Source organism: Gymnogyps californianus, chromosome 10 (assembly GCF_018139145.2).
Source record: "Gymnogyps californianus isolate 813 chromosome 10, ASM1813914v2, whole genome shotgun sequence".
Lineage (NCBI taxonomy): Eukaryota > Metazoa > Chordata > Aves > Accipitriformes > Cathartidae > Gymnogyps > Gymnogyps californianus.
In genome coordinates this window covers 12629695-12653130 of record NC_059480.1, presented here as the reverse complement: position 1 = coordinate 12653130, position 23436 = coordinate 12629695, and the positions used below count along the sequence as shown (strand labels likewise).

The following is a 23436-nucleotide window of genomic DNA, read 5'->3' as shown; positions in this document are numbered from 1 at the left end:
CAAATGAATGAATTTATTACCAAGTCATGCATATTTAAAAATGTGAGACTACTAAATTGAAGAGTAAAAAAACAAGCCTAAAATTTGTATTTAGTGTACTTTCTGAACTCTAGAAAGGGACTTTACACACTGTGAAATAAGGACAGTTCCTATACTTCTGGGTAAATACAGCAACTAAGGTAAAAGTATATATCTTTGTTACTGTTGTTGTACAAGTAAAACTCTCCTGCAAACTGAAAAGGAAAAAAACCAAAAAACCTGAATAACGTTCTATCGAAGCTATATACTGCTCCATGATCACTGTGTAACTAGCAGAACTTACACTACCATGGATGACATCTGGTCCAAATTTGCCAACTGCACTAGAAAATATTTTTTCCCTCTGGAACCTCTGTAGTACAAAGAGTTGGAGAGTCTGTGAGCATGCACACGTGCACATCTATATCAATAGTAATTTTTGCATTGTCTAGCATTGTAAACAGTGTGACTACAGATCAGTATCTATTTTGGAGACAATAAGTTTTTATATGAACGGCCTAAATATTATTCGAAACAGCCACATGAAATCTAAATGTATTGCCTGAGACTGGTAAAGACAGCCAAGTTTCTGAAGGAAGGATTATATTGCAAAAGCAACTTTAAAATCAGCTGAAATCTACACTGTCTAAACTAAACAGTGCAATTATCAGACCAAGATTATAGTGGAATAAAACAATTCATGAATTAAAAACAACGTGGAATGAGATAAACACTAGATGATGAAGGGGAGCATACTTTTCCAGCACTTCCATATAGCCACTCTCTGTCAAAAAGACTATTACACTTTAATTGATACTTACTATATCAGGAGCATATAATCTATGTAGGGGGGTTTTTTAATGGTAGAGTAACAAAATTAAATTAAATGGCTGTCTTTTCGAGTAATTTTTTTATTCTTTGATGTTGAGAAGCAAAGTGTCGTAAAAGGAATGACAAGTTAAATTTTCCATTAAGCAGTGTTTTAGAACATTGTCTTCACAAATGACACTACTGTTTATCCTACTGTATTTAAAGTGGCTTTAAAGAGTGTTTCAACACAAATATGCAGAGGTGTTTCTCTGCCGTTAAAACTGAAAGGTTAATAATTGTTGACACTGCACACATCAGACAATGAAAATTTAGGCAAAACTCTTCCATTTTAGTACATAACGTTTTACTCACTCTGAGACTTCCCTAGGTTTTTCCTTTATAAAGCTTGATTTGTAATTTCAAATGTAAAAAGGTGAATGCCCAGAGTTGGCAAAATTGAATGAGTATGCATCTGATCTGAAAATAGATAACTAAAATAAAAATAAAAGCATTTTTTAATTTCATAGCAGGTTTTTTATTCTTTTATATGGCTATTTATATGACTAAGTTACAGCTAACTGAGCACTTTCTGTCCTACAATATTTACTTCTAGATGAGGAAACATGAAAAAATCCTATCAATGCTTACTCAGATTACTAACTGCAGTGTATCTGCTTATGAATGTAGTGACATCAGCTCTAAAGGCCATTGTGCTGCATGGTTAAGACCATTTCAAGAATTCAGAAATGCCATTTTGATTTAGTCTTTGATAAAACAATTATACAGCATATCTTTGAAGGTATATTCTCCAATATACCATATATCTGTTTTATACAGCCTTGGGTCAATCAATCCATACAAGTCCTTACTATCATTTCCTGCTGTTCTGAGCATTTCAGACAGAACTTAGGTGAACATATTTCAAACAGGGAATTAAGCATGAACTTAAGCAATGCAGCCAATTTACAAACTGCCTGTGAAAAGAGCAGCCTAAATGGAAAGATCAGTGACAGCTTTCATGCAAGGTACCTTGCCACCAGTTCTCAGCAGCAAAGCCAGTAGCATTTACTCAGTGTGTTTTGGCTGTAGCATACATTTAGCTTGACCAGCATTACTCTTCACTTACAATGGCTATACACAGAATTGCTCCTAGTACCAGCTTCATGTGATAAATTTCAAATGTCGATGTGAAAGATGAAGTGCATGATACGTTTTTCCCCATCCTGTGAGCCCAGGGAAGAGTTGGTCATCTCATTATTTAGACTAACGCCCCAGGAGCATTTAATGTTTTACTTTGGGTTAATCACATTAGCAATAATGTAACGCATCTACAATGGCCTGGGCTTCTTTCCAAAGCTGTGCTGTTTATGTTCAAGGAAAATAAAGGAACAGACACCTAAAGTGATTCACAGAACAAACATTTTACTGCTCTAAAAATCATTGACATAATTCACTGGAGGGAACTGTTATTTCTAAGCCGAGAATTAACTAGCCTCATCTGTAGGAAATTGTCAAAATACATCTGAGCGCAGTTTCTTTTCCTCATACAGATCTTTTGTAAAATCAGTTCTCATTTTTCCTGGCTGGCAAAGCTCATTAGTAGTCTAAGTAAGATGCCAACAAAATGGCCTAATTCCTGACCTTTTTTTTTTTTTGAAAGCTGTATTCATCTCTATAGAGTTCATAAAAGTAGCAATTAGGACATTTGTTATCTGCAAAAATGATACTTCTTGTAATGCAGTGGTGTTTCTGTCTTTTTGCATTAACTGAAAATGCATTTTTAATAATATTCCAGGGTTTTTTTATTAATACAGTTTCAGAATTGTGTACAGAGCATTTGATCTATAGACTTCCTCACAGCATGGGGAGAGGTATGGTAATAATACTGAATTTTGTAAAGCATGTGGAGGCTGATCAATATTGTTTTGTGTACTGCCTCTTATTGAAAGGATGATACAGAGATGCATTTGTGTGTCTACACCTCTTCATTTTGCAACACCTTAAGTTAAAGCAAAAAAGCACCAGTACCTCCTTCGCTCTGCACGATCACTTGTCTTTAACACATGTAGACTGATATCAGTCCCAATAGGTGCTATTCAAAATACAAGATCATTTGGTTTAAAGTAAGGGAAATCAAAACATACCCCCCCCCCTTTTTTTTTTAATAACAGTTATAGGGTAAAGAGGTTGGATGTGAGGCATCACAGTCACCTCATGACAGCCTTGCCACTCTGTGCTGTGCTTCAATATTTCAAAAGCTCAACTTTGTTGGGATTTACTGGGTTGGCACTGAGAATAACCAACCTCATTACTACTAAAAGAGGTACCAAATCCCATCCTTTCTCCTAAGTCAATGCTGCACCAATGCTATAATATGATATCAAGGGATCCTCTTATTCTAGGAGTCCCACCTCTCATCTGAGACACAAAACTGAGATGAAAACTAAATAGCAAAATGCAGCCTTACTGAGAAAGTGATAACTGCACTGTATATCCCAGCTACTATCATGCACATTCCTCATGCTTAAACTTATCTTGCAGTTTTAGAAAATTACTCAAGTTACATTATTTTTCATGTGTTACTATTTTTCAGTTTCTCTAATTGCAATGTAGTATTCCTGAGTGATGTGACCTTGTAACCACGTTTTTCTCCAGAGGTGTCTGCATCTCAATTGAGTCTGAACAGATTTTTTCCAATTTCGAACAAACTCAATTTTTAATAATTTTGTAACATTTTAATATTAAAGATTCTACTGTTAGCATGAGATTTTCATTTTAGAAGGCTTCTGGTAGCAATGGAGTTATCCCAAATTTTGGATTTGCTGAGGGTTTGTTTTTTTTCTGTGGCTGAGATTAAAAATAAAAATTTAGGAGGATTACAGTCCTTTCAAGTTTTCCCATCCTTTGCCCATAAATCTATGTCTGATTGCCTACAAGTAATCACATAAGTAAATAAGTAAAGAGTTCAATAAGTAAAGAGTGTAACTGAGAAGGGCAGTGACTATTAACTGACTATGGCCATGTAACCTTATGACACTGTTCTGGACTTTCTGCTCTTCTTGCTATTCAAAACAAGAGGGAGCTTACAGACAAAATTTAAAAGCTTGAAAAGCAGGCAGTAAAGTGCTTACCTTGCTCTATAGATCTCATTTTTTACATAAAGGAGCTGCATGAAACTATCTATTTCTTTCACTGAGAAAATAGCAAATGACAGCAATACCAGGAAGTGCCATTCACCAGTCAATCTGTTAATGAAACCTACATCAGATGAGTGATGCCAGTACAATAAGTGGAAAATTAAAATGACCACCACATCCCTGTGTAGCTCAGGAATGCTGAGAGATAGCAAAAATATTAAGGAAAGGCTCTTTGGAAACACTCGGTGCTGGTCTAACTTTGCTCCTTTTGAATTAGAGTGACACCAGTGACATTGGCTTGAATGGGAGCGGTTAGGCCCATGCTGAGCGCCTTGTGGAAACCTCCCCTCACACTGCAATTCATAGTCTACACAAAAACCATGGGGGGCATTTTAGAAAAAGGAAGGATGAAGAAAAACTGCTCTTTTGGGGCAAGGAGAGGGGAATGGCTGACACACAAGCATACGACATACGGTCCAGTCCTTACTAAGGAATGAACAGAACAAAGTTTTGCTGAACTGCCAGAGGGATCTGAACATTGCCAGGTTCCTAGAAGAACAATTGCATCTGAGATACACGTTTTCCAGATAAGGATGTAAAAAAGAGGGAAGAGTGGTGGAGTTTTCCACATACTTCAAAACAGAAAGTTTATTAATCTAAATTTGGACTACTAAAAATACCATTTTATGAAAGGCTTTTCTTCTCCCTAAGGCAGGAGTAGAAAAATAAAACATACAAGTGAATTGTTACTCGGCAAAGCAGAGCGTGGTAGCTGGATCTCATACCACAGTGCAATGAAAGCTACAGGAATAACATATGACTATAAGCATATATAAATAGGAAAACACAAAAATAAAGGGAAAACCAAAAACAAAGGGCAAAAAGAGTAGAGTGAGGGAGTTTCACAGAAGAGAGATCCAGTTCATCGTTCCAGTTACTATCTGCATAAGTGCATGATATAAATGTAAATGTAAGCCATCATCTATTTTTAAATTTTAGGATTTTACTTCACACAGCTGCACAGCTGTAGGGAAGTGATTGGTAAAATTTTATGCAGTGACATTATCCACAATTTCACAATCTTTTTGATACTTAAGATCACATCTAGAGACTATAACTTGTGGATCTCTTATAGAGCACTACAGTTCCTTCTTCAGCCTTATCTTCTATTTGCATTTATGCATTATCTTCATGCATCACAGCCCTTCTTTACTTAGTATACAGTTATCATATTAATTTAATTACCAACTCTGCAACCAAGTAGTTCTCCATATGTCCACCAAAAATGGTCCATAGACCTTGACCGTAGGACTAATGTTTTGCAGTAGCATTTCCCAAAAAATTATCTTACCAGTTTTATGAAATTACAAGTTCAAAAGTCAAACTATGGCACACTTATCTCTTACTCACATGATTCTACAGGTTTAAAATCATACTCTTTGTTCTATTTCAGTATGTTGTGTATATACGATAGAAAGCATTAGCCACATGACAAACAGCTGTCATAACCATTTAGGAAGCATCATTTACCTGATAATTTATTTTAATCCTTCTCAGCATGAAATTAAACTGATTTGTTCTTTCTGCTGAGACACAAGTGATTATTCTTGCCTTAAACTAGTTTTTTCATTTATTAACAAAATCAGCTTGAGCTGAACTTTGAAGAACCTATATTCATGCCATAATTCTCCATGGGGTTTATGTCAATCAAAATATTGTACTATAAAAAAAGCAGATGTTTTTTGCAGCATCAGTCCACAGCAATAGCAGTATGTAGCAGCAAGGAAGCAATCTAGAAGCAAAAGCAGGTTTTAGGTGTCAGTTTGTTAGGAATACACATCACACTTACTGCCACATGGACAAGAATAATGGCCTGAGCAATCATTACTTATCCTGAAGGTTTTTTAATTTCAATTGTAATGATTTATTAGAGATGGTGAAACAATCTTTTTTGGATTTTGCTCATGTTTCTAGTCTTTGCAGTTAATAATTCTGTACTGAATACAATATGCTGATGATGGATAACTACAAGCTTCAGATTTATTCATGCAAAAATATTCAAGACTCCTGTTGCAAATGCTGTTTAATGGCCATCTTTGAAAACTGGGTTATAAATCACTTACTCAAAAAACCCTTCCTGGTATGTGCAGTTTTTGAGACATAAGCTTAAAGACTCTTTTAGTTACAGTGAGACAGCCAGTGGAAGGCTGAGGCAATTGCACTGAGAAGGTGAGTTCTTCCAGTAAAACCTTTGACAAGCAAGAAGTCAATATTGTTATTAATTATTTTACACAGCAGCACTCCTAGGGCTCTAAACAACATCATAGCTCTAAGCTAGATTGCTTAGAGCATGTGTACTTACAAGCTAAATACACAAAACAGATGAGCAATGGGGTGGAGGAAGTAGTATTATCCCCATTTTATAGTATGAGGCCAGAAACAGAAAGAGATGCCAGACTTTTCACCTCTTGAATTGCCTTTGTTTCCCCATTGATCTAGAAAAGGAATTAGAAGAGACATGGCTAATTCTGACCCTTATCTGACAGCTCTGTAATATCATGTTCCATCAGGTACACATTCACCATCATACGCTTAGATCAGGGAAGATTGTTACTCACATTAGGAGACATTTCTCTTGTAAACTTTCCCAAGCCTGATGCTTTGTTCATTAAATCATTAGCTGCATTAAATAATACACATATAAACAACTGTTTCTTGGGGCTTCATTGGTGCTTGAAGTTGAAAGGTGTTTGGTACAACAGGACAACATCAGCAGGACAGTGGATAGTGCCGCCACCCAGGCCAGTATTTACAGCACTTCTGAGAGGTGTGGTGTAGAATCACCTCGGTTTGAAGTGACTGATGAAACGAGGCTTCCCAGTTCTTTGCAGGACACTCTAATTGATCCCTCATTAAATAAAAAGGAGATAGAACCAACTATTTGCTCTCAGGACATGTTTTCAAATAAAAGCAGTCCTAGCTGCTTCATCTGGAGCACAGCTAACCAGTGAGTATATGGTAGGTGCAAACTAGACTAGGTGGGACCGCAAGCAAGATTCAACTTGCATGAACCAGGCTCCATTCTGCAAATACAGAAAGCCTATACAGGCCCACAAGTAGAATTTCAGTAATTAGAATTCAGATTTCAGAGAAATGTCTCTATTTACAGATTTCTTGGCACCTAAAGTGAGGGAGGGCTGAGAATCACACTTGTAAGTATAGACACCGAAAGTTCTGTTCTGCATGCCTAAATCCTCATGAAGACATGAGTCTATACATTTTTCTGTGGCTTCACTGTAGAAAGCAGAGATTTTATCCTACAGTGTTGACTTTGTGGTGATTTGAAGTGAGGGAATTAAAAATTTGCAATTCCCTATTCCTATGGATTGGTTTTGTATTTCTTACTACTGGTTCCCCTGACAATTTGGGATTTATCTTTCCATCCATTTTAATTTCAAACCACATAAGAAAAGATGTTATCGACTGCTTTGTATTCGGTGACAAATTCCTCCTTTTATTACCAAATGCATTCTGACTGTAGCTAAAAAAAATGATGCAGTTGATAGCATATGGGGATTTAAATACTGCCAACTGTAAAGGGTACTTCTGCAGACTAATGCACAGTTCCTAGCAATGCTTAGGCCTAATTGCTAGAGGCTGGCTGAAGTCACAAGCTTCACTTCCAGATTTTGAATATAGCAACTTTGAACAACCTCTAAATCTAGGTTTTGATCCAGCCATTATTTGAAAACAAAAAACCACACACACCCCTCCCCCCAAAAAAAAGACCCAAAGAAAAAAGAACAACACAGAGCAGCTTTCAGGATTTTTAATTCCTTCATATCTAGGGCATTTGAATCTAAGACTTTACTAAAGCCTATCTAAATACATAGAGTAGATAAACTCCACTGCAATACAGATCTGATTAAAAAGTCATTGCATTTGTTTTTATGGAAGAGAAGTCATCCTAAATGTTTAATGTATAGAATAAAAAGATGCAAAAATAGAAAGGCAGAAATAAAAGCATACCACATTTAGAAGAGCCAAGAAGAAATGAACAAGGAATAGAGAGCAACCAGAAAAGTGGTACAGAAGGACAGAAAAGGAAGACTGCAAGAAGTAAAACAAGATAACAGGAGCAGAGACAAAGGTGACAGCAAGAAAGGACAAAAAATACGAAGAAAATAATTTTCTGACCATCCATTAAATCTTCTCACAGAAATGGAAAACTGAGAAGGTTAAAAGGGGAAAGATGTTTCTACAAACATTAAACAATGGAGTATTTCTTAGAGGCCTTCACAGTAACTTATACAAATTTTAAGTTTGCAAATTCTACTGGCAATAGCATTAGATCTAGCAGGTCTTTTGAGGAAGTCAAGGATGTAAACTTGAAGTGCATATCTGTGCTTAATTTCAGTTATCTTGACTGTCTCATATAATTTATTATGCTTTGTTTTTTCAACATTTACAATGTAAAAATAGCATTCTAGTTCATGTCAAGTATATCAGAGTTAATTATAGCAGACCATGATTTTCAATGCTAGGTGCCTGATGTTAGGCTCCCAAGCCTATATTTGGATATGAAATAATTAGCCTCAATTTCAGAACTGACTGAACTGAGTCTGCTTTGTGCATACTTAATAAAATTGCTAATGTTCAAATTATTACAAAAATGTATTGCTATTTTAATGCATTAAAAACTCTCCCATAGAATGCAAAGAATGATCTGGTCCTTTTCCCAAGGGACTTTAAATCAATAGGTAAGATTGTGCTATCCACACTAATTTCCAGTAGCGAGATACTATTCCATGAAAAAAACAGCAATGGCATCTGACCCTGTGTTTTAAACAAGAGTAGAGACCAGACCAAAGGAAAGCATCAGCTGTGGCTCTGTAGCATTCACGTGGCATAGAAGTCTTCTTTTCTTTTTCATATGTGAAAAATCTAAGACAGAAGTCTGATTTCATTACATATTTATTGCTGGTTTTTTCTGGCTTTAAATATAATACTCCTGTTAAGATTTCATGTGAGTATCTTCATATGTGCCATATTATAATAATCTATTGTCTGCAGAATAAACAAGGCAAAACAGGTAGCTAGCTATTTGTGTAACTATAGGGATCAGAAATTATACATGCAGAGAAGCTTAAGCATACCACAAATTCTGTGAAACTCTGTAAATCCAGATTTTTTTCTATGCCAGTGGATTCCTGTTGTCAATGTGATTAGTTAGTAGTTATATCACTGTTACTGAAACGATATCACAGCCAGAAACTCTGCTTCCTATTGGCCCCGTTGCCTACCCTTTTTCACATTTGCTATTACAGTCCTTTTAGTCCCGGGTGAAATGTTTTCTGTTGTCTTAGCTCATTCTATAATAAATGCATCACAACTCCAACACACACAATCAGTCAGAACTGGCAGTTTCTCAACTCCAGTAAGTTCAGAACTGCATGAAGGCTAAATTACTTCTGTCCCAGGAGACTGATTCTTTGAGGTCAAGTGAAGCTCATTAAGGAGAAGAGAGTGCGGGGAAGTTTGTGCTGTAGCCTTGCCTTTCAGCTGCACCTATCATGCGTAAATGCTTTGAATTTTTTTATTTCCAGAACTGTGCAGACCCTTAACTATTGTACTGCTGGTGTTTTTCTGTATTGGCCAAGTAGTGTTGCTGGTGAACACATCGAGCGAATAAGCGTAGTCTAATAAACAGGGCATGTAATTGCAATTAGGAAACTGGGATTCTCTTTCTGATTCTGATCTTTTTTATGAGTTTGGTACCATCGCACTTGCATTTGTGCCACTATTTCAGCCTTCACATCCTGGTGTACTTATGCTGTACACTCTGCGGTGCAGGGCTGTCTCACGCTGCTTAGTTTTACAATGCCGAGCACAGATAAGGCCCCAGACACCACTGTTCTGTACATGACAATAACAAATCCAATGTCAGATAGATGGTTAAACCTCTGTGGAATGTTTCTTTTTCTTTTCCGATGTAAATGTTTCCATTTTAATGAAATAGAAAATACCTAACTTGCTTTACTCAACTAATGAATAGGTTAGTGCCATCAGAAGCTTTTTCTAGCAATTTAAAGAACAGGACAAAAAAAAGGAAAAGAAACAGCTATTTATTCTGTCTCCTTGTTGAGTCAGCACCAGGATCATTATTTTTAATAAAAAGATACAAATATTTATGCCTGAAGAACCAGATTTGTTGAAGCTCAAGAGCTCTGATAGAAACAATCGTCTTTTTTTCTCTTCTATTTGGTATTTACATATAAAAAGCATCTACTTTGCATATAGTTCCTGTCATTGTCTCTGACTGAATAAGCATGTATGCATAATATTTACGGGAAAGAATGCTGAGGTATGTAATTATTAATATTAAATATTATTTTAAAATCTATTTTGATGTGTTATTACCAAAAGCAAAAATATACTCAAGAAGGACGACTATCAGAAAAATAGTGAAGCGGCCTTAAATGAATATCTAGTGAAAGAGTACATTTTCTTTGCATCAGTAAATTCTGTATTGGCTCAGTGGACCTGATACTATGTGGGAGTTTGTGAGGCATTCGGGGGCTGTTGGTCACCCTAGCTGTGAGCTTCAGATTTTGGTGATAAGAAGGTTCGTTATTCATCATCCCTCACTGCTCTCCTTCCTTTCTTGGTGTGAACATCAGCACAAGCCTCTGTCATTCAACTCATAACATCTCTCAGCTGCATTTCTCCTCAGTTCTGAGTATCAGCCATATTCAAAATACGTCAATTCTTCCACCACATCACTTTTAACAGCCAATTTTTTTTTTCTGTCCATATTAGTAAAACACCACCCAGCTTCTCATCATCTTGCACACAAATTCGTGAAGTATTCCATATAAAGAGAGAAATAAAACCCAATAAAATACAAGCAATGCACAATGCAATTGCTCACCACCCGCTGACCAATGCCCAAGCAGCGATCTGCCCCTCCCTGCCCACTCCCCCCAGTTTATATACTGGGCATGACATTCCATGGTATGGAATACCCCTTTGGCTATTTTGGGTCAGCTGCCCCGGCTCTGCTCCCTCCCAGCTTCTTGCACACCTGCTTGCTGGCAGAGCATGGGAAACTGGAAAATCCTTGGCTTAAGATAAGCGCTACTTAGCAACAACTAAAACCTCAGAGTGTTATCAACATTAGTCTCACCCTAAATCCAAAACACAGCACTGTACCAGCTACTAAGAGGAAAGTTAACTCTGTCCCAGCTGAAACCAGGCCAATCACCCACTGCAATCTCCTCTCCCCTGATTTGCTTCCCTGCACCTTGTGTGCCAAGTAAAGCCCTTTCCAAATGCTACAAGCTATCCATAATGCAGCACAGTCAAGAAATGCCAGTCCTGCAGTCCTATCCTCCGCATACGTAACTCCAGTTCCTCCTCAACGCCTCTTTTCTGCCAGTAATTAAGGATTTCATAGCACAGGTTAATGACTTGATTGTCCCTCTCCAGATATGGATCAGAGCCAGGGTGAAGATCTAATCTCAGGTGTTATGAGTGGCAGTTAAAAAGAATCTCAAGTTTCCTAAAAACTTAAGAACTTCATTGATTTAAAAAGCGACCTTAATGTTTTGCCAGCTCTTCTCCCTATTTCTCACCTAGTAGGAAATGAGTGGCACAAGAGAAACATTTCTACCCTCAAAGCTCTCTAATATACATCAGATCATTACCATATGTCTTTGTTCTTGTGGTTTTTTTAACAGAGTTGGCATAGATCCAGATGAAGATCTGAAAGCAGAAGCTGCAAGCCAGGTATGTCAAGATTTTAGACATACATGCTGAATTAAAAACTGTTCAACTGTTGGCAGATCATGTTTGTCAAAAGTAGTGTTATAGCTGAAAATGTTTAAAACAGGCAAGTTGAAAATAAAAAAGGAGTTGCAAAATATCTTTATTGTACAAGGTACAAAGAGAGGAGATATATTTTTTCAATGTGCATGCACTCATGAAAATTTTGTGCCAAAAATGTTATAGAGTTTTGAAGAAAATTATAAATAAATGCAAAGATATCCTGAGAGGTCTAATAAACAAAATAATAGAAGTATTGCCTTGATAAATCCAAATATTTGTCACCTTCCAAATGCTGCATTTATGGAAATGAGACATCTCAGAACAACGTTTAGTCCCCTGGAATAAAAAAGGAGAATGTGTAATGTTCAATTCTAGTAGGTCAGGTTTCTGAAAATATTTTTCAGTTATTGTTCACATGGAACCCTAAGTTCATTGTGAACTTGAAAACTTTAAACTAAAGGAGACCATTTAACAAGCTGCAGCTGTTCATCTGTCACCTTCCCTTTTTTGTCATACATGTATGGCATTGCTTCAAACGCAGCACTGCCTACAACAACCGCAGAAATGTACAGAGTGTCAATACACAGAGACATAACGTCCGTCAGCACGGTAAGTGGAACAGCAGTATGACTAGGGAGAAGGCAATGCTACAGTTGACAAGTTGCCAAAGCAAAAAGCAAAAAAGTGCCTAATACTAGCTGTGTTCCTGTTTCGAGGTAATACCATCCCATGCACTCTTTCAGACTGCACAACTGGAACTGAAATTGAAATCACCCAACAGTGATATAAATGTAGAAAATAAGTTAGGGCAAGACATGAATAAGATACTCTATTCACTTGAAGATACATTAAAGATATCATTAGGCAGAATTTTAATGTATCTTACATACTGAGTATTCTTAACATTTACACATTTGCACATATCTGAAGGCATTTAGGGTCTCAACTTGCATTGAAACTGAATGGAATTCAGGTGCCTAACTGCCCTAATGTTTCTTGGAAAAAAAGGAAAAAGAATATTATTCATATCTGACCATATCCTTAGTTTTACAACTCAGTCACTATTAAAAGGGCTAGCATAACACTCCATTGCACCACGCCAAGATACTGATTTATTCTGAGTCTGAGGGGACTAATCACTAATATCACTCTCCTAAGCATCTTGGTAGGAATTCCTGCAACACCTCTGCCCAAATTCTGACCAAGGCCAGGACACAGAACCTTAATCTTAATCTAATCTTGATTGGATTTTAAAGATATATCATTTCAGAAATATTCTACTTTGCAGCACTCGTGAATTATCAAAGATCAGAGAATGCTGAATGTAGTATAAAATTGACCGAATGCATGTTTTGTGAAAAGCTCATTTCTTCAGAAGTCAATAGGCATCTAATTTTCTCCTTTTATTAAAAATGAAAATAATCAAGTTTATGAATAACAATAACACATCCAGTGTCCCAGCTGTGCCCTGTGAATTAACACCTATCTCTGTTGACAAAACTCAGCAATACAACACAGAAAGTGTAAATGAATGTAACACCTTTCATGCCCTATCATGTCCAAGCTAGCATTCCTTATAGTAGTAAATTTTATCTTGGAAGATAGTTTTGCTGCTCTGATTATTCTTTTTCCCCCTGTGGTATTCTATTTTCATTTGTCTGACTTTTTTGTATTTGACATCTCAATCTTTTACTAATTCAGACCTTTGCTGCATTCTCTGTAGCCCTCTGTTTTAATTCAGTACCTATCACGGTTATTCAATTTATGTCAGGTTATTTCTTTTAATTTTCTCTTTCCTCTCATCTCTCATTCCTCTTCTTCCCCTTTGTTGTCTTTTTTTCTTTCCTTTTATTTCTAATATGATGTTTTTATTTAGTTTACATACTTTTCATTTTCTTCCTATGTTAGTGTGTCTTCACAGCGAAAGCACTTGTTTTCCTTGCATATATCCCTGGACAAATAACATATCGACTGCCAGTATCTCCCACTGCCAGTTAAAGCTGTCACCCAGATGAACTTTAAACCACATGCCAACTCTCAGTGCTGTTCATTGGAGCTTCAGGGGGATTGTACCAGAAATAAGAACTGAGTATCTTCTCAAGAAGATGATGTTTAAAAGACAGCAAAATTAGTAGAAAATAAGCCTCTAGGCTCTTCCCTTCTCAGCCAGAATGGGGAAGCCACAAGGTCTGCTGCAGAGATTTGAATCTTTCTCCTCTGTGACCACTCTAACTACTAGGACACAGGGTATCTTGCTGTGGGAACCTCTCAATCCATATCTGTAACCAGATCTGGATTTTTCAGGGGCAGAAAAAACCTTAAACACCTTCCACCTCATGAGTACTGTGTCAGAGGCAATAGCAGCTATACAGCTGCATAACCCTTTTCCTTTCCTACCTCTTCATCTTGATCTCCCTTCCCTTCCACAAATTCAATTTTCTCTTCTCTGAAGGAATTCAATTTATTTAGTCAAGACTTCCATGTGCACAGTTGTTTCTGGACTTCTGACTGCGCTCTAATTCTGGACTGGCTCAACCAGTAATTTTGGCAGTCAGCTAGCAGCAAATTCCAGTTCGAGCTGTAAGACCTGGAACCCAGGGCTCCTTCCCTAGCAAAGGTGTAGAGCTTTTTAATGTATAACTAGCATCTGGACTTCACCATACCGTGACCTCATCCATCAAAAGCATCTCTGTTTCTTTGTGTCAGTTCTGCCTTGTCTTTCCTTATTCCTTCATATCTATTTATTGATGAACTGTCATAGCTCAGTTCTGAAAGAACTGAATTACATAATACATACTACAGATTATATATATTATTGTATAGAAAATAATATATAAAAATAAACAACAGCAGTTTACTGCATATCACATGCATTCAGAGTATAAACACCAAAAGCTAACTGATAAGCAGAATGCAGGATACACAATCACTAAGCAGAGTTACAAGGTTGATCTATTAAAAAAAGGCAAAAGCTTTTACGGCGGTGAGCTTTTTAACTAATTTCCCATAAGCAAAGATAGTCAATAGCATATTTTATTCAGAGGGCTTACGTATCTCAGAAATTCTGCTATGTTAATCTCTATTGAGACAGTTTAAGAATACATTTTCTACAAGCATTTTAGAAAAATGTTGTAGATGTAGTATTGATCTCACAAGAAAACTAAATAGCCTGCAAAACACCTAACAATATAATCTCTTTCAAACTAATGTTCATAGTTTATTTAACCATCCCTATATCTTTATTCATATAATAAGGAAATTTATACTTTCCCCATCAGTTTCATCTGCCAGCTGGTTGGTGAATTTATTGCAAGTCACTAATGAGAATTATCTCCATATGGTTAATTCCCAAGTAAGGGATGAGAAACATTGGCATTCTCACTTCCCAGAGAAAAAATTGTTGTCCAGAATAGGTGGTGGACTGTCTCCCCTACTTCTACCTCTCTGAACTGCAGGGAAAGTGAAAAGTTACTGTTTAAGATCATAGGATCCAAGGATCTGCAATAGCCCAAAAGCATTCACCCCGACATCTCCTGCCATCCCTTGACTGTACTGTTTATGCAGGAGCTGCACTACACATAACTACACCCAGATTCCCATTAACGCAAAAGCTGATAACACAACACAGATTTCATATACAAAAGGTAGAAGGTGCAACACATGTCAAACGCAGAGCTCAAACGAGCCAGAGGTTACAGGCCACCAGAGCAGGTGTGGAGCGAAGCAGCAATGAACATTAGTGCAAGAAATAAAAGCAGGTTCAGGTCAGGACCAGCAAATTCTTGGAGAATTATACTCTGGTGTAGACTTCTTGTCCACTGCTTTCATACGGGAACAATTCGTGTTCCGGTATGAGGAATCTTGTTCCTGCAAGAGGAAACTAGATATACAATGCATTTGGAAAGAGGAATTAACCAACAACACTATGGCTTCTGGAAACATCAGTAGTCAAACCAAGGACACACAGGCCATTTACAGAACTCTCTGTGTTTTTAACTAGCCTTCCTCTGCGTTGCACTTACTGGCTGCTTGCTGCAGCCCACACCATGATATGTCTATTTCCACGCCTGTCCTCCTCTTTCTCATCTCTGTCCCTGTCCACCCTAGTCCTTCACCCTCTTTCTTTCAGTGTTCTTGTTGTTCTGACCTAACATAGACCTTGTCTGCCATCACACTTCGTGCTTAAATGTTTCAACCCAATCTGTATCTGTCTTGCCAAAATGCACTATTAGATATTAAGGGCTTAGAAGAGAGTTCTGCTGCTCAGTTAGGGACTAGTACCATCTTCTTCCTGCCTCCAGCCTCCCCAGTTGCTAGGGGGAGTTGCTAAAATACTCAATTCAGTAACAAGGAAACAGATCCCATTAATAATATTTGGCCTATTTGGTGCATTTGTAAGTTCACTGTGACCACCTTTGACATTAGCAAAATCATAACAGCTACAATATGGTTTCTGTCTCTATATAATCTTATTCAAAACTCAGTGAAATCAATGTAAAAGTTCCCATATGCAGGTTGGCTTGGAACTAGACCTTACAGTTTTGAGGATCATTGACATTATCATCATCAGCCAATTTACATGTATGTTAATGTATAACAGAAAATTACATTTTTAATGTATTATTAGATTAAAACATAAAAATTATTAGGTAAATTGGTTTAAAATTGCATAAAGAAAAATATTCCCATTAAAAAATAATCTAACCTGCAGCAAAACACAAACAAGACTATAATGAAGTATCCTTAGAGAACTGGCAATCCCATCCCTAATTCCATCCTGCCACTAATTCTTCCGCTAGTACTGATGTGATGCCCAGAGTACAACCAAACTAGCTGTCTTTGTACAGTTGACTCTTTCTAACGTATTATTCCAAATTATGACCCTGAGTAAAAGGACAGTGCATCTATCTACCTGTGCAGCACGCCCCAGAATTAGTTTGCAGAATGGAAAGCAGCGTTTTGAGTCTTGTTGACTCAAGTCGTGTTCCTCTCGCCTTGGAAAGAAGCACAGAAAGGAAAGTAGTGTCATAATTATTAGAATGTCACGATCCCTTTGGGAATGACATTTTGTTAGACATACACAAAAAGCATCTGATCTTGTAGGAGTAAACTGAAGTAATCCCACAATGGCAATTAAATCGAAATATCATTTTATTGATCTCAGAATATAGTGCTTCTCAGCTGCTTAATAAAATTGGAATCATTAATAAAAGTAAATGCTGCACTCTTCCAATGAGTATATAGCAATGAGAAATGTGCTATATGAGCCAATTTGCTCCTGAACTGGTTCACAGAGATGACATCTGTATGCCAAAGAAGCTTTTTAAATTAAAAAAAAAAAAAAGGCGCAGTTAATTGTAATTCAGTTTGACATGTATTTTTAATATTGGAACTCCATGTTTTATTTATGTTATAAAAATGCTTTTCACTTTATTCATCTGTTTGTTTTGCAGAGTGTATCTAACTTGGATAAAAACACAACCAAAGCCGAGAGTGCATGGCTGTTCAGAATATGGTATGGCTTTGACCATAAGTATCCTTTTCTGTTATAAGCCATAGATGATAGTTGCATTACTACTGGCACCTTCAAAATATTTAAGGATCCAAAAATGATCATAATTTTAAAAACAAAAACAAAAGCGTAATTTATTTTAACATGTTTAGTAAGGAGAAGAAAGTTTGAAAGTTCAAAGAAACAGAAGGTCTGGAGAAGCTGGGCAGTGCAGTGGTAGTACATTCCTGATTAAGACTATGGGGAGTGAGAACAAGCTAAGAAGCTCTGCCCTACAGTAGTATACAGACAATAGGTTTAAATAAATTAAGCTTTTTAAATTCCAGAATAAAATTAATCCAGTTATTAATCAGATAGGGTATAAATTCTGCGTTGGGGAAACCAGGAGGTTGGAGACTGAAGCAGCCCAATGGCTGCTGCCTGCCTGCATATTCAGAAAGCAGTAGCTACCCAAGAGAAAGTAAAAATAAGACAATGTTGGTTTACGCACACCTCTTACAAACAGAGAAAGATGCACCCATTGTGAAGATGTAGCTCCCAGGACTTCCCTGGAGCTCGCTTCCTGTTCCCTGGATTCCTGAGCCTTTGTGCTTCTATTCACATTCCTACTGAGGCCTGTATGGTAGAGATCTTGGATATGGGTGTCTGATGCTTTATTCTAGAAGGTCTAATTTCCATGTCTTTTGCATTTCAAGAAAATATTTTAAGTGATTTTTTAAAAAATATTCTTAAAAGAACAAATTTATTCCTAAGTGTCAATCTCTGTTCCAGTCAAGTCATAATCTTTCTTTAGAATTCAGATTTTCAGAGATTATAGCCCTGCCGTTATCCTAAAATATATTTTTATTACAAATAATACTTCTACATTTTACTAATCCTGAAAATGTATGCCCATATACCTGCACAGAATAATAGTTCAACCCAGTAATGCTGTGACTCACAGCTCTGAGCATTTCTTTAGTATGACTATTTCTGAAAGACATTCTTTTCAGCGAGAGAGAAATTATCCACCCAAACGTTCTTTTGCCTTTCCCTGCCTAATGTTAAAGCTGTACTGCTAAATTTAGAAGAAGAAATTGTCATGTAGCACAGTATTTGTGCCCAACACAAGATTGCATAGAGTACTATAATAAAGTTTTCAAAGAAAAGATACAGCAAAATAATAATATATCTGGTTATATACTTCAAAAGCATACAAGATTGACATTTCTATAGTTTGACATTTTCTTTTAGGCATTAACACAAATCTACCTACTCTTCTGGCAATAACGTCTCTTACGTCTATTTATTTCACAAGGGAAAAGCAAGAGGGAGGAAATATCACTGAGGAAATCAAAAAGTTCTGCTGTTCCTTGCTGTCCTTATGAATGATTTCCACTTAGTTCAGTGGTCTTAGGCAATGGCAACGTGCCACGCTAGGGTAGAACTATACAAAAAAACCCTGAAATTGTTTGAGAATCAAATTTTATTTTTATTCTGAAAGAAACAGTAGGAGCCTGATCCAGAGCCAGCTGGGTTCAATAAGGGTTGTTTCATTTAAGCAAGTATCTTTGAATCAGGTATTGACATCTAAGAAAAACATACTGTTCTCTAAAATCTAGGCTAAGAAATGTTAACATTGGAATAATAAAAATGAAGAACAGATCATATAAGTACTTAGAGGTATCCTCTTGGATTTTCATCTCAATAATTTAAACAAGGAAAATGCAAAATAAAATACTTGGTATCTGACAGTAGGTAAATTCCAGTGAATTTATTTCAACTTCTTTGTTTTTACAGCCTACAATGCATTACCATTTGAAGCTGTAATATCCTACTTAAGGCTAGTAGAAAAGTGAGGGAATAAACAAAGGTATTTCAAGAATTTATCAAGGGAAAAAACAAGATCTATAATCCAGCACTATATACAAGGCTTTATATTGTTGTTTGTTTTTTTCAAGGCAGATGTAGCCAAGTTTAACTAACAAATGAGTAAGTAGGTAGAAATTTCATCCTGCAAGAGCAAGAACCTGTGTATTTAAGGGCAGAGCTCAAACAAATGGTGAGCAAAGTTGTCCCATTCCAGAGCATCCCACAACAAAACTGTAACTTTGCTCCCAGCTAGTAGCAGTTTGCTTTTAACTCTTCTCAGTCCCAAACCTCTTTACTTGCTTACTCTAGCAAATATCACTGTTTTTTGCCTGCCTAGTCCCAAGACATTGTGTACCTGACTACAGTTAGAATTCCTCCTCTACAGAGGCCTGTATTCCCAGTTACAATCTGCTGCTAAAAATGAAGGTAAAATTAATATAATAAAAAGTGTCTTGCAAACAATCTTCACCTGTTTTTCCAGCTACTTTAGACTAAACTTCTGCAGCTGTTTCTGGTTTAACACAATCTGATCTTACACAAGGCTTTTTGTCCACTAAGGCTTCTTTCTCTCTCTGTATTCATATAATTCTCACTTCCTCATGTGGGGCATTTTTGCTCTCGCTGGCTGTTTTGTAGCTTCAGTCAGGAAGATGACTACACTGTTCTCCCAGCTTCTCATGCTGTATACTGAGAGGAGAAGGAAGGATTTGGAATTGCTACACTAAAACACAAAAGTGCAAAAATAACTGAAACTGAAGATGAAAAGAAAAAAAGAGCATAATGTATGTGCTAAGATGTTTCCAACCATAAATGCTCACCGTCTTCATAAGGAGAAGCCAACATTACGTTGCAGGATACGAGCTTTAATAGTACACACTGAAACTTGCATTGAGGAAAAAATAGTTACTGCGTAACAGGAAAACATGTGCAAGATTACAATAGAAGAAAGCAAGAAGGGAAGGAAGAGGGACAAAGACTTCAAATGCACGGTAAGTTTCTTTGAATATTTAAGTGTTAAATTGCAAGACACAGGCCTTGGGCCCACCTGCAGCCAGGTCTAATCTTTTTTTTTTTCCTGGCAATGGGGTGAGGATGAGATTGCGTGTGATGTGGTCCTCCAATACTAAACAACATGACCAGAGCACTAATGCTGCCTATCTCTGGCACACGTGAGGGGTGAGAGGGAGCAAGAGAGATACAATGATTGCTGTTAGCTGGCTAGTATGGGTATTATAAGTATTGTAATGACAGGTCTACTGCATCCTTGGTACTGCTCCAAGCTACCAAATAGCAATGTAGCTGTCTAACTTGCACAGAGCTTTGCTTTTCGAGTGGCTTACATGCACACTGCCACAAATAGAGTAGGAGGAGGAGAGCTTTCTCCTTCTTTAGAGATTTCCTTTCAATCTGAGGAACTAACATTCAGTTACACTGAATAGACGCAGGAGTCTGGGACAGAGTGAGCCAATTCTCCATAAAGCAACTTCTAAAAGTGTTTATACTTGAACTGCAGCTATCCATTATTCACATGCATTCCTTTCAGTTTAAAAAAAAGGTTGTTTGTGTCCTTTGCACTTACCTGAAAATCAATCAGCCAAAAGGAATTGCATTATTTGTAGACTCCAAAAGTTTATCCTCCTTAAGTTATCAGCGCACCTATCATTTTATTTCTCCTGCGCTTTGTACATGGATAAAACAGGCATAACGGCTGCCTATGAAGTAAGATAAGTACTATTCTGTGCCTGTGAGAAAATGGAAAAGCTACTAAAAGCAAAAGTGCATTCCAGGGTGAACTGACAATCAAAAATTCAGCATTTTGTGGTCTTCAGCTGAATTTTCTTTATGGGATGGCTTGCCACTCTCATATCAGAGAGACACATCTTTGGAAGGAAAAGACAAGAGGCTGTAAGCACGCACGTGCACACCATTTTCTTTTACCTGCCTGAGAACTAAAAGTTTTTTAATTACTAATATTCTGATTTGGTATTCTTTATCACTTTGGTGACAACAGCAAAATAGCACATAGCGTTCTAGTTTTGGACCAGAACCTCATTTTGCTAGACAGTTTTCAGAGAAAAGACAAACTTATCTCAGAGAGACTTCAGTCTAATTATGAATCAAAGAAGCATCAGATAATGCAATGTAAGCAAATTCAGGTACCACACAAACAGTAACGTAGAGTTGACTAGCAGGAAAGGCAGACATCATAGCATAGATATCCCAATAGAGCACAAGAATCAGTTTTGCAGGTGTTACAAGCAGATCATAATAAAAGCTGAGAGAAAAGCACAAATCTTAGTAAATGAGTTATAGCCGATATCATAACATGAACATGACACAAGAGCAGCTGACTATATCATAAGTATATAAGGCTTTCTCAAACACTGCAAACTTGAGCAGTACAGGGTCCCCAGAAGGTATTTTATCAATAGCGACAATTCCCTGAACTTGGTTCAAAACTCATTCCAACAACACATTTTCAAGCACATGATCTAGAAAAACGCATTGTTCTTTTTACAGCACAGATAATCAGTATATCTGATTTGGTGCTATTTCCTGACCCTTTCCAAGGACGCAAGATTGTTGAAACTCTGCAAATTAACCTAATAAATAAACATGGCTAATGATTAACCAGAATAATAAGTGACCTCAGTTTGTCCTCCATTCACAGAAAGAAACCTGGATAAATAGTTCTTAAACAATTCCACACTGAATATGCAAGTAAAATCATTCTCATTTGTAAAGTTTCTCTCATGTCAGTTCTTTGAAAATCTCATTCACGTCCAGGTATTTTTACAAGAAAAAATTACTAAACATGAGTTAAATAACAAGTATGAATGCAAAGTTAAATACAAAGTGTTAAATGAAAAATCTCTAGTTCTTTTACAATATTTGACACATGATCCTTTTCACCCTTCCATTGCATAGAGACATATGTAAAGATTATTTGTGATAGTTTCTTGATATTTTTATTGCAAAATATAAGTCTTTGAACCCACCCTTTCCCCACCATGATCCTGAAGGAAGAAAGGAGCTGCAGGAATTTTGGTTCCACAAAATATAATCAAAAGGAGATAAAGTTTGAAATTTTTACTATTTAGATTGTTCATCCTGACACTAAGATTCAGTACATTGCAGAAAAGTCTATTTACATGTTTAAAGCCAAAAAAAAAGCAAAAAAAATAATGAAGTTAGGGAGAAGAGGAACTGACAAGGGAAGACAATAGAAAGATCAGATTCTTTTTCATAGTCTAATTTTATCTCTTATATTTATATAAGATAATACAAAAACTAAGTCACTCAAAGAGGACTTTTTTTGCCAAAGGTTTTACTTCGCTGGTAGCAAAGCCATTATATCAAATTTCTTGATTTCTTTAAAGCCTTCATAGTAGCATGCAGTGCTTTTGCCTTTAAAGGAAGATACAAAGAGACACATAAGGGAAACTTTATGGGATTTAAAAAAAAAAAAAAAAAAAAAACAATGTTCAAAATAATAGTTAAACAGTACAGGCATGGGACAAGTGGAGAAGGAGAGCATGTCATTATTGTTGCAATCTGAGAAAAGGGGAAGTGCTTTAATGTGAAAAGAGATTCACAGTAAAATAAAAAAAAAAAACCAAACCACACCAACCCACAACATTTTGTAAGCTGCTATCGAATCTTTGTTGTCATCCATCAGAGACATGCTGGGCCAGGTTCTATTTTCTGTTCTTTGCATCAAATGGTCATTGATTTTTGTAACAGTTTTGCATGGCATCTAAGGCAGAACCTGGCCTACAGCTTATTCTAGACAACTCAGAGTAGAGTCACCAGGTTTTCAATTTAACATCCTAGCTCATTTGACGTAGCACACCTTTTGTTTGTGCTGTTCAAGTGGTTCTCTCAATTTTTGATAACAAGGACCTCAACTGAGTATAAAGACAGTTTCACAGACCCCAGTGGCCCCAATATAAATGCATGGGTCTTTATGCAGCTATGTCAGTTTCTTTCATGTAAATATATTAAAATGCATTAAAATCTGCAATAGCTAGAAACTACAATTCTCACCCCACAAGGAGTTCTAAAATTTAAAAATAAAATTGTTCATAGAAGAAATATAACATTTTAATCTTTCCAGTACAAAACAACTCCAACGCTCATTTTAAAAGTCAAAAGTGTTTTGTTTTTAGTATTTCTGAAATGTTTCCAAGGCTCATCAACTGCATAGGAGTCTGGTAGCCTACCAAGTAGGTCAGAAAGTTGACAAAAAAGTAGAGAAGTGGAACTGGAGTCTCTAGAGCC

The 23436-nt window shown here is 36.7% G+C and overlaps 1 protein-coding gene across 1 annotated transcript in view; it reads left to right on the top strand.

Annotated features, from left to right (window-relative positions):
• The window catches only part of SLC9A9 (solute carrier family 9 member A9), a 210229-nt gene that overhangs the window by 139850 nt on the left and 46943 nt on the right, over positions 1-23436 (top strand). Inside the window, exons 13-14 of the mRNA XM_050902352.1 lie at positions 11705-11753; positions 17246-17325. Coding sequence (XP_050758309.1) covers positions 11705-11753; positions 17246-17325 — 129 coding nt within the window. The remainder of the gene's footprint in view (positions 1-11704; positions 11754-17245; positions 17326-23436) is intronic.